The sequence below is a fragment of the Piliocolobus tephrosceles genome, chromosome 7 (genome assembly GCF_002776525.5).
Source record: "Piliocolobus tephrosceles isolate RC106 chromosome 7, ASM277652v3, whole genome shotgun sequence".
Lineage (NCBI taxonomy): Eukaryota > Metazoa > Chordata > Mammalia > Primates > Cercopithecidae > Piliocolobus > Piliocolobus tephrosceles.
In genome coordinates, this window is record NC_045440.1 from 20,877,098 (window position 1) to 20,888,099 (window position 11,002).

At 47.6% G+C, this 11,002-nt stretch overlaps 1 protein-coding gene across 1 annotated transcript in view; it reads right to left on the bottom strand.

The window, feature by feature from the left end:
- BIN3 (bridging integrator 3) overlaps window positions 1-10,076 on the bottom strand; it is a 48,138-nt gene extending 38,062 nt beyond the window's left edge. Inside the window, exon 1 of the mRNA XM_023216714.1 lies at window positions 9,978-10,076. Within this exon, the coding sequence (XP_023072482.1) occupies window positions 9,978-9,985 (8 nt within the window). The 5' untranslated portion in view covers window positions 9,986-10,076. The remainder of the gene's footprint in view (window positions 1-9,977) is intronic.
- Between the last annotated feature and the right edge of the window lie 926 nt (window positions 10,077-11,002).

Below are 11,002 nucleotides of genomic sequence, written 5' to 3' on the forward strand. Positions count from 1 at the left end.
TTCTGCTATCTCTAGCTGGGCAAGAGACCCACAGTTTTGGGGGCGAGGGAGGTAAGGGAGGTGAAAATGGAGGGAGGGCTGAGCAAAGAGTAGGCGGTGGTGGTTGATAGTGGCTGAAATCCTGGCTCCCCGGGGAGTGGTCTGGGCCTGAGTCACTGTCTCGGCAAGAGCAGGAAGGTGGGCGAGAGGCAGCAGCTCCAGCAGGCTGGAAGGACAAGCCCCTCCCCCCCGGGCCTTCTGTTACTCTATCCTTGGGTTGCTGCCTGCTCTGGCCTGAGGCCCCACAAGGCCACCACCACCTTAATGGTGGGAGAGAAACAACAGAGGGCCAGAGCCGGGGCAGGGCTTATCGAGAGCCATCTAGGTCCGGCAGAACAGCTGCTGGTTGGATGCCATCCTCTCTGTCTGATGGGCCAGCTGGCCACAATGCCAAAGGCCAAGTAAAGTTCAGCCCGAGCAAGGCGGAGACCCCAGCAGAGAGGGACATGAACTGAGCTGGAAATCAGTCCTTTCCCCAGTGCTTATGACCACAGCCTCCAGCCCTACTTCAATCCTTTCTCTAAATTAGCTTGATCCAAAACCAGAACACACAGAACTTGACCCCAACCCGCCATCAGTCCGAGTAGGTATGTGTGTGTTTAAAAATAAAAGGAATGACTGTGACTTGGTGGTTTGTGACTTGGACTAGAACAGTCTTCCAGCTCAGCTGTGATCCCTTCTTCCCCACTGCTCCACAGGCTGACCTCTGAAAAGTAAAGACAGGATGAAGCACCCAACATTAAGTCGCACGAGAGCTGGGAGATCATCTCAACAAAGCAACCATTTATTGAGCATCTACTATTGCCGGACTCTGCAGAGGCACTGCTGATACATCAGTTTATTTGAAGTGTCCACTCCTGCACTTCATGGGAGAGACAGCGCATGAGATCAGGGGATGGACCCTGGAGCCAGACAGCTGGGGTTCAAATCCTCACTCTGCCTATTACCAGTTGTGAGACTCTGGGCAAGTGACCTCACCTCCCTGTGTCTCCGTCTCTTTATCTATAAAATAGGATAGACAATAATTTACTCATCCTCTAGGGTCGCTATGAAGGTTACATGAGTTTATTGCTTACAACAGATCTTGACACACAGTAAGCAGTCTGTTTTATTGCAGAGAAGGTGGTGGTGATATTTTGAAGATGACGACCAGCCAGGTCCAGAAGGGGTGACTTGTAAGAAGTTACAGAGATAAGTATATTCACCCCCGCCAAGAATGGTTAGGAAACCTGACATTATTTGTTTGTTTTGGGGGCAAGCAGCTGACCCATACCATGATGCACCACCACCAGGCCCAAGTGATAAGTTTGCCTAAATTTGAGTGGCGACTTCCCCCTAAATAGTGAAAGGATTTTGACAAAAGTGTGGAGGCTGATGGAGCACCTAAGAGAGGAAGGCAGGCAACTCAAGGAGGCAGTTTGGATTTTTATTTGCAGCCCCTTAAGAAGATCCTAATATCTGACAGACAAGTAATCACCTATTCTCATTCTAATCTGTAACATAAGAAGGGGTAGAATATGGGTTTGCATTTGGAGGTGAAAGGCTTGTCCTGCGGACTCCACAAGCTGAGAGAACCTCCACTGGTCTAATCTCCATTCCGATGGGCTGACAGTGGCTTAGACTCTGACAGCACCACACCGTCTGTTTAGCTTCTGAGGTACCATCTTTAATCTCATTTCGCTCCTGTCTCCTACCAATCAGCAATTATAAAGAGCTCTCACACTACATTTTTCCTCTTCTCTGCTGAAAGTTTGGCCCCTAAAAAGCAAGAGGTAGAAGGAAGACGGCTGGATGGAAATTGACTTCTAGGCTCCCTCCCTAGATCGTCCCCACCCTGGGGTTGGGGGTTGGGGGAGCGCAGGCAAACATTCTCTTGCTATAGAAAGTGAGGTCTGCCCCAGCAATGATTTAAAAATTAAAAAAATATGAAATATTGTAAATACACACAAAAATACAGGGAATATAGAATAAATACTTATGTGTCCACCACCTGGCTTTGTCAAATTCTAACGAAGCCATGCTTCCTTTAGATATTATTATTTAAGCAACAAAACAGTACAGATACTGTTGAAGCTCCCTGAGTATCACACCCTGAGATTGTTATTTCTTTCTTTTTTTTACTTAGTTTTTTTGAGACAGGGTCTCTGTACCCAGGCTGAGGTGCGGTGGTGTGATCACAGCTTGCTGCAACCTTGAATTCCCGGGCTCTAGCAGTCCACCTGCCTCAGCCTGCCAAGGGGCTGGGATTACGGGCTTGCACCACCACCTCTGGCTAATTTTTAATTTTTTTTGTAGAGAGTCTCACTACACTGCCCAGGTTAGTCTCCAACTGCTGGACTCAAGCAATCCTCCTGCCTTGGTCTCTCAAAGTGCTGGGATTATAGGTGTGAGCCACCTCGGCTGGCCCCTGAGATTCCATTTCCTTCTCTCCTTCCTTGTTATCCTAGAGTAACCACGATTCTGAATTTAATACTATTCCCATACGTTTACTGTGTAAGTCCATATGCAAAATATAGTATTGCTTTATAGGTCTAATGTTTATATAAATAGTGCAATGTTGAATGTATCATTCTTTTTTTTTTTTGAGATGGAGTCTCGCTCTATCACCCAGGCTGGAGCGCAGCAGTGTGATCTTGGCTCACTGAAACCTCCGCCTCCTGGGCTCAAGTGATTCTCCTGCCTCAGCCTCCCTAGTAGCTGGGGATTACAGGCGTGCACCACCATGCCTGGCTAATCTTTGTATTTTTAGTAGAGATGGGGTTTCACCATGTTGGTCAGGCTGGTCTCGAACTCCTGACCTCAAGTGATTTGCCTGCCTTGGCCTCCCAAAGTGTTGGGATTACAGGCATCAGCCACCGTGACCGGCCTGCAATGTTGAGTGTATCATTCTTATTTATTTGAATGTATCATTCTGAAGCTAGCTTTTTACATTCAGCATTAGACTCTTGAGATTTGCCCGCAATGGTACACAAAGCTCTATTTTACCCATTTTAACGACTACATTTTTTTTGGTGCCCGTAATATTTCATCATGTAAAGACATCACAATTTATTTCCCCATTCTCCAGAGGCTGGGCATCTGGACATGACGATGCCCCTCACACTCCCGCGTGTGTTCCCTGCTGTATGGAGGCACGGGAGTTTCTCCGGGGTAGGGGACAGCTACTGTTCCAACTGCAAAATCTCCAATTTACACCCCCTCCTGCAGTGTATGTGAGTTCCTACTGTTCCTCACCCTCAGATACTTGGCATTGTCAGGCTTTAAAATTTCTGCCAGTCTGATGGCTGTGAAACGGCATCTCATTGTTGGTTTAATCTGTTTTTCCTGATTACTAATAGGACCAAACATCTTCGTATGAGCTTTTGTTCACTTGGGTTTTCTTTTCTGGAAAGCAATTGACAGTTTTCAAATCTATGGAATAAGTTCTTAGAAATAACTCAGCCAGTGTTCTTTACAGCTGCCCCTTCTGTATTTCTTATTAACCCAGTGAAACAACCAAATATACAAGCAACCCTATCTTCAGTTGCTGGAGTTAAAGATGTTAGCTTATAGTCTATTTGTAATGATATTCTTAGATAGGTGGTTTTCAAACTTGAGGTCTTTGTAGAACATCTATCACTCAAAGATCATTTAAACTGCTACACAGTCTTCCGTTGTACACATAGATCAAAATCAGTTATGAAATTAAAAAAATCATATGCACTCACCTCAGGAAGAAGGAAAAAAAAAAGTCAACTGAGGTGGGTCATTCTTTAAAAAAACAAACAAGGTTGGCCGCAGTGGCTCATGCTTGTAATCCTAGCACTGAGGTGGGTAGATTACTCGAATCCAGAAGTTTGAAATCAGCCTGGTCAACCTAGCGAAACCCAGTCTCTACTAACAAATGGTGGTGCATGCTTGTAATCCCAGCTACCTGGGAGGCTGAGGCATGAGAACCGCTTCAACCCGGGAAGTAGAGGTTGCAGTGAGCTGAGATGGTGCCACTGCACTCCAGCCTGGGCAATAGGGCGAGAGCCTGTCTCAAAAAACAAACAAAAACCACGAACAAGAACATAATAGAAAATATCAGAGTGCATTGCACACATACTGTGTGAAACTTTTATTTCAAGTATAAGAGTGTGTGTGTGAGTTGTGATATCAAAGATATTTCTAACTGTGAGTTGTGTTCAAAAAACTGTGGAAACTAGTCCAGGTGTGGTGGCTAACACGTATAGTCCCAGGCACTCAGGAGGCTAAGGCAGGAGGATCGCTTGGGCCCAGGAGTTTGAGACTGTGGTGAGCTGTAATTGCACCACTGCACTCCAGTCTGGGCAACAGTGAGATCCCCCATTGGAAAAAAAAAAAAAAAAAAAAAAGAAGGAAACTATTGAACTATTGTCCAAGTTAGCGTCCTTAGCTCCATTCTTTCTCTTCTGAGTTATCCTGCAGGCCACTGCCAAAATAATCTGACTAAATCATTGCTTTGGCCATGCCACTTCCCTGCTCAAAAGCCTTCAATTTTCAAAAGCCTAGGCTCAATTTCAAGTCCTCAGCATGGCACTGAAAGCACTGTATAACGTGGCTCTGAGGTGGAGTGCCAATTCTCCCCAACGCAGCCTCTACCCAAACCACTATTTACCACCTCCAAGCTGGCCTCCTGACAGTCCACACAAACACTCCTGACACATTCTGACTCCACACACCTTTTTCACACCATGCTTCTAACCTGGATCCTTCTCTCACTCCCACTGAAACAGCACGTATTTGCTAAGTCAAGGTTCAGTTAAAATTACATCTCCTGCTTCAAGTCTTTCTTGATGATGCCACGCTGACATTTAGTGATCGGTTGTCCTTTTGAATCCCTAGCACTTTCCATACTCTAGTTGAAGACAGAGACTGACTCATGCAAGTCTTTTAAATGTTCCTCAACATTTAGCACAGACTTTTGCACATTATAAATGTTGAACAAGCATTAAATCAACAAATATTTGTTGAGTACCATGTATGTGCATCGCACTATACTGGGCCCTATTTGATGGATTAGCCACCAAAATCATGAGTTTGGGAAAACAACTCTAATAGGTTAACAGCTGACTCTAAAGACTACCCCAGCAGATTTTCTTAAAGAGTATAATACATATAACACCTCTGACTAAGTAGCTATGGGACTCAAGACACTTGACTCTTTCTGACTGCTCCAAGATCTGGGAGACATCCTTCTCCTCTCATTAAACATCTGAAATAAGAGCAAGCTCACATACAGAATCTCACAGACATTTTATAGGGCCCCTGTCTTCAAGGCATTACTATGCTCTCCAGAGAAGAAGAAAAGCTTGGTGTGTCCAAAGTCACAGAGGACATGACTGGTGAGGCTGCCCCAGGCAGGGGCCCCATAGGTAGAAGAAGCTAAGCCAGTTACAGGACACCTAGAGGTCTGCATGGCACAAGGACTTCCTCTATCACTTGTGTGTGAAGACTGACAACTCCCTGTGATTCATTACCGATTCATTACCAACCTGCTAGTGTCAACACACCCCAGCAAAGCGAAATTCCATGATCCAGTCAGCTTGGGAATGGTCTGCCACTCTTCTAATATTCCTGATCACGGGGACAGAATACTCAGGAGATACAGGTTTTAGTTCCAGTTCTGCCAGGTACTGGCTGAATGAATTCTAGTAAGTTGCCAAGGGGGATAATAAGACTGCACTGCTTGCCCAGACGTAAGCATGAAGTCAGACAAAGGATGGGAAAGCCATCTGAAAAGTTAGAAGCACTCTACACATGTGAGATAGCAATGGTAATCATAAAGGACTTGAATAATGGTTCTGTTTGACCCAGAAGTTTACCCTTCTTTACATTCCATTAATTTAACAATTACCTGTTAGATATCCTCTATGTGCATGATACCCACTATGTGTACATAAAGATGAAGAAGCTGTATGTCGCTCCTGTTCTCATGGGGTTGGTGTGGAAGGGAGGTGCGTGTCTCTGACACCTAGAAGGACGCAGAAACGCTATAGTAGAAGCACTATGGAAGTACAGAAGAAACCCAGTAAAGCAGTTTGGAGTGGAGGATCAGAGAGGAGTGGGGAGGAGAAATCACAGGCAGCCTGACCTGGAAGCCACTTGTGTCAGTCAATTTAACAATAGTACTTTCAGAGGCTCTTCATTTTAGGAAGTGGTTGGTAGGTTCTGCACGTTTTTATCTTAACATTTTTCCTGAGCTGAGGCAAGTCAGGAAAAGGGAAAAAAGGCCCCATTCATACATTTAATGAACACTTCCTGACTGCCAGGAACAGTGCTAGTGAATAGCGATGACCACAAGACAGTCCCCATGCTCAAGAACTCACAGACAAGTAAACCAGCCAGCGGAGTACAGATGCTGATGAGGGTCAGAAGAGAAGGTCAGAGAGGCAGCACCCAGTGCAGCATGGCAGGGTGTGGGGGGCCATGCAGGGAAGACCCTCAGAGGAGGTAAAGCGTGGCCTGATGCTTGAAGGATGAGTGGATGCTGGCCTGGTGGACAGGGTGCGAGTGAAGGAGAAGCATTTCAGGCAGAAGGCACAGTTATCCAGAGGCACAAGGGCATGAGAGAGCAGGACAAGCTTGGAGGATGGCACACACAGAGTGAAGACAGGCAGCCAGGCCCAGAGAGCCTCAGAAGCCCTGGCCCAGAGTTGGGCCTCTATCCTGAAGATGATGGCAAGGGAATACAGGGTGAGAACAGGAAAGAAACAAAAAGGATCAAGCATGAGGAACACCAAAGTGCAAAGGGCAGACAGTGGCAGAAGACCCTAGAAGAGTCAGAAAAATATCATCACTCCACTCATTTCACAGCAGGCTCAGGTGGCAAACTGTTAGCGGGAATGGACGCTCCATGCCACAGATGGAGAAACCAAGACAGAGAATGGTTCAATGCTTGACCAAGCTGCACTGTGAGTGGCTGAGCCAGAACCTGAACACAGCACTCTAACTCCTACTCACACTTATCTGCTCTGCCTCTAATTTCCTTCCTTCTCGTCAAACTACTGGACCCCTAGGTATAGGGAGATTTCTTCCAGTACTCCCTTTTCCTCATCGTTTAAGCCTAAAATCATCAAGGTGTATGGTTCAACGGGAGGCTAAAATTCCTGGAGCCAGCTTAGATTAAGATCCCTATTCTTAATTCTACTTAATTCTCCCTCCATACCATAATAAAGCCACCTGAGTATACGCTGGAAAACAGGGAAGAGAGAGACAGGAAGGGAGAAAGGGAGACAAGAGGGAGACAGAAGTAGGGAGGGAGGGGATGAGTGGAGAGGAGAGAGAGAGAAAGTGGGGAGGGGGGCAAATGTGGGAAGGAGGTGGGGAGAGCGAGAGCGAAGCATTTGGCTTGAGGCCAAGAAGTGAATCTGTGACGTGAGATGTGAATATCAAATGCCTTCTTCCTAGTAGGACAGACCACTGGGTCACTCTGCTGAAAGGCAGATGGGTGTATGGGTGGTGGCTGAGTGGATGGGTAGATGGTGCAGGAAGACAGCAGGTACCCACTAAACAAACAGAGGGTGGGCGGGTTGCCTGCACAGAGCAAGCAGGGAACAAAGGCCTCTCACTCTTCATGCAAAGTCCACAGTGTGCAAAGGGCATCAATATTGGACATTTCTCACTGTGACATTTTGAAAGCTCAGCCTAGCCCAGAACAATGGTTACCCTCTGGGGACCATGGGCCATGTGCTCCTGGGCCTTATTTAATGATGGCTTGGCACAGCCCATGTACTTGGTGAACTTGACCTTGGGCATCAGCCTCCCATGATGGCTCTACGTCACTCTGGTCTCTTCCCCTAATGAGAATTCCAGTCTCACATGAATGGATGGATTCATTCTGGGGGCAGGAAAACCGCTCAGGGAGTGAATCAGAAGGACCCAGCCCTGGTCTCCTTGCCAGCCATTGAGCTAGGAACTGAGTGTGATTGTGTGCCCAGGCGCCGGTGCTGTTCCTCTCTTTGAGAGGGTCAGGGTCCACGCAAGAGATGACGTAGAAGCCCTTTAAGGGGGAAGAGAAAGGAATCTCAGCTTTGAGGGACAAAGCCACCTTTCTGGTTGTGACTCTCAGTCTGAGGAGGTACCAAGATGTGCATGTACTGGTAAATTAAAGCTACTAGATGAAAATCTCAGCTCTTGTTAGACAGTTGTCAATTTCAATTCTCTCCAACCTGACAGGCTAACCTTTAAGGAATGGGCTACTGTTTTTTTCAGAAGAGAAACGTTCTGTGAGACAGGTGAAAACAACCTGTTTCAGATCACCCAGAGAATCATTTACCTTTATTAGTTTTTGCTCTGCTCTTCTCCCAACTTGTGAAGCAAAGACAGTAAATATCAATCTAGGCAATATAAAGCACCTGTACTGCCTGCTTTTCACTTTGAAAAATTAGGCAAGAACACTCTAAAGATTCAAGACACAGCAGCCAAGAGGACATCTATATCCCAAGACTGGGGGCCCAGAATGACACTGAAAGGACGTAATTCCTCCAGGAAAGGGAACTGAAGAACTGCCGCTTTGCCCACCACTAACTAGGTTATCACAAGACAGGAAAGGTAGCTTTTTAAGGCTCCAGCCCCCTATTGGCCTCCTGGAGCAAATGGTGGAGGTAGAAGCAGCAGCTCCTGTGGGGGCTTATTAGGGCATTGCTTCGGGCTTCCCTCACGTGCTAGCAGTGATTGTCTCACATTTGTCCATCAATCTTGGTCTAAGACACAGGTGGGGGAGGGGACAGATGGTTCGCATTTTACTTTAGAGCGCTATCCCTGACACTGACTGACATCAGCTGCTTGCGGTCTCCACTGATGGCCAAAAGTTAAACTGCAAAAGTCTTCATGAAGGATATTCTACCATTTTCATTCATTCGTAACTGGTTATCATGCACTTCGCATAAACAAGCACACTAGACTCTGAGGACAGAGTGGCAAATATGTTCTCTATGCCCATGGGCTGATTAATCTTGTACATCTCTGGGGGTCAATTTATTCACACATTACAGTTGAATCCCCTGAGTTCCAGGGTTGTGGCTACACAGGTCCTTGGGCCTGACGGTAAGGTAAGGTCCTGCATATGAGTATCCTCTAAGAAAGCCCCAGGAAGGCAGGCAAGTCACAATTCTCTCTTGTGAACATAAATAATCGAGAGCAACAAATGGGGATTTCCTTTTGGGCAAACTGAGTCTTACAAAATAAATAAACCATTAGAAGTGTCTACTATGACCCAAGTATCACATCATTCTGCAGCAACTGCAATTGTGACTCTATTACTCTAAGACTCCCTGGCTTCTTTTCTTATGGCATGATAGTTCCCATAAGTTTAAACTTAACCATGCCTATTTAGAGGCCAGGCAGTGAGTAATAGCCCTGGAATGATTAAAACCAGTCCAATCCCACAGTGGGAGGGTGTGTGCGGGGTGTAATTCTGGCCCCTCTAAGAAGAGAAGCAAGTTTTCCTTGTCTTTTGAAGACTGTTAAGTCGTGCAACGGGTAGTTACCCCAAAGGGAGTGGGTTTTGATTAGTGAACTGGGTCCAGGCTGCCACAGAGAGGGCCACAGCTCTGGAGGGATTGGTGCGGGGCAGAGATGCCCACAGGGGAGAGAGACGACACTGACTCCACCTCAATGGGTGTTTAAAAAAGGAGGGAACAAGGAAGTCCCAAGGAGCTAGGAGGACACGAGTCCGGCAAAACAGGGGTCAGACGCGGAGTTCCAGGCTAAGAGGATCCTCCGCCACTCTCCCAGGGAGTCCTGCTGAGAGATGGCGACTCCGGGAAAACACCGAGGGAACGACCCTAGGGCAGGGGCTATCGGGCCTTGCTCTGGGGTGGAGGGGTCGCGCGGGACCGGGGAGAGCCGGAACGCGGCAATGAAGCAGGGCCAGGGGCCTCGCGGGTCCGCGGGTCCGCGGGTCCAGCAGCTCCCGCCGCCCGGGCCTCACTCACCAGCTCATGGTCCCGAACCTGGGCCTGCCGCCGGGGTCCTCGGCCACAACTCGTTCCTCTGGGATCACTTCCGGATTCAGCCAGTCTCCAGGAAGTGACGTGAGCCCGCCCCTCTGCCCGGAAGAGGCGGTTGGGAGGCGGAGCCCGGCGCGTTAACCCTTCTGCTGCAGCGTGCTGGCTGCGGAGTTTCGCTTGCCGGCGACCCTCTGGCTCTGGCCTAGAACTTAGAGACTCAGGCTGCAACGGGGGATGAGGGGGACCTCTGGGGCCGTTTTCTGCCTTCAACACTGACTCCTAAAGATCTCTTCACCGGACCACGCGGGGCCCTTAGCCGGCCTATTCTCTCTGTCAAGTGGTTTCTAATCCAGATACAGTGGCAGCAATTGTCTATGGGAGAAGAAGCCATTGGGGATGGAGAAGGTGGAAAACTTATATTTTCTGAATGCTGTTTCCTGTCTTTTACAGTTTGTACACCACACACGCATTACCTGTTGCAAACAAATGGACGTTTCCCCTCCAAGGTGGCACAGGGCTCTGAATGTCAATACATAGATCCTTTTCAGGTTGGAATGTTCTGTAGATTTATTCAACACGAGAAGATGCAGAGTATGGGTTGCTCCCTGCCATTCAGCCCTTCCCTTTGGTCTCCTCTACAGGACTCAAATGATGTAAATTGCCCCATTCTTTCTATTCCTTCATTTAACTAATATTAGTTGTACTAATATTAGGTACTGAGCCAATCTTAGGATATAACCATCTCAGGGAAGTATCTGCCCTGCCCTTGTTCCTTCCCAGAGCTACTTTCCTGGAGGGAGAGACGAGCAGGCAATTACAGTCATGCTATATGATGGGATAGAATGAGGTGTGGTGGCAGCCTGGAAAGGGACCCTGAGGCAGCACATGGAGTTTTAGGGAAGACTTCCAGGAGGATCCAGTGTGTAAGCCAAGCCCTGAAGGCAGAATCAGGGCTAGCCAGGTGAATCTGAGATGAGGGGTGAGGAGGCTCCAGGCAGAGGGAACTTACC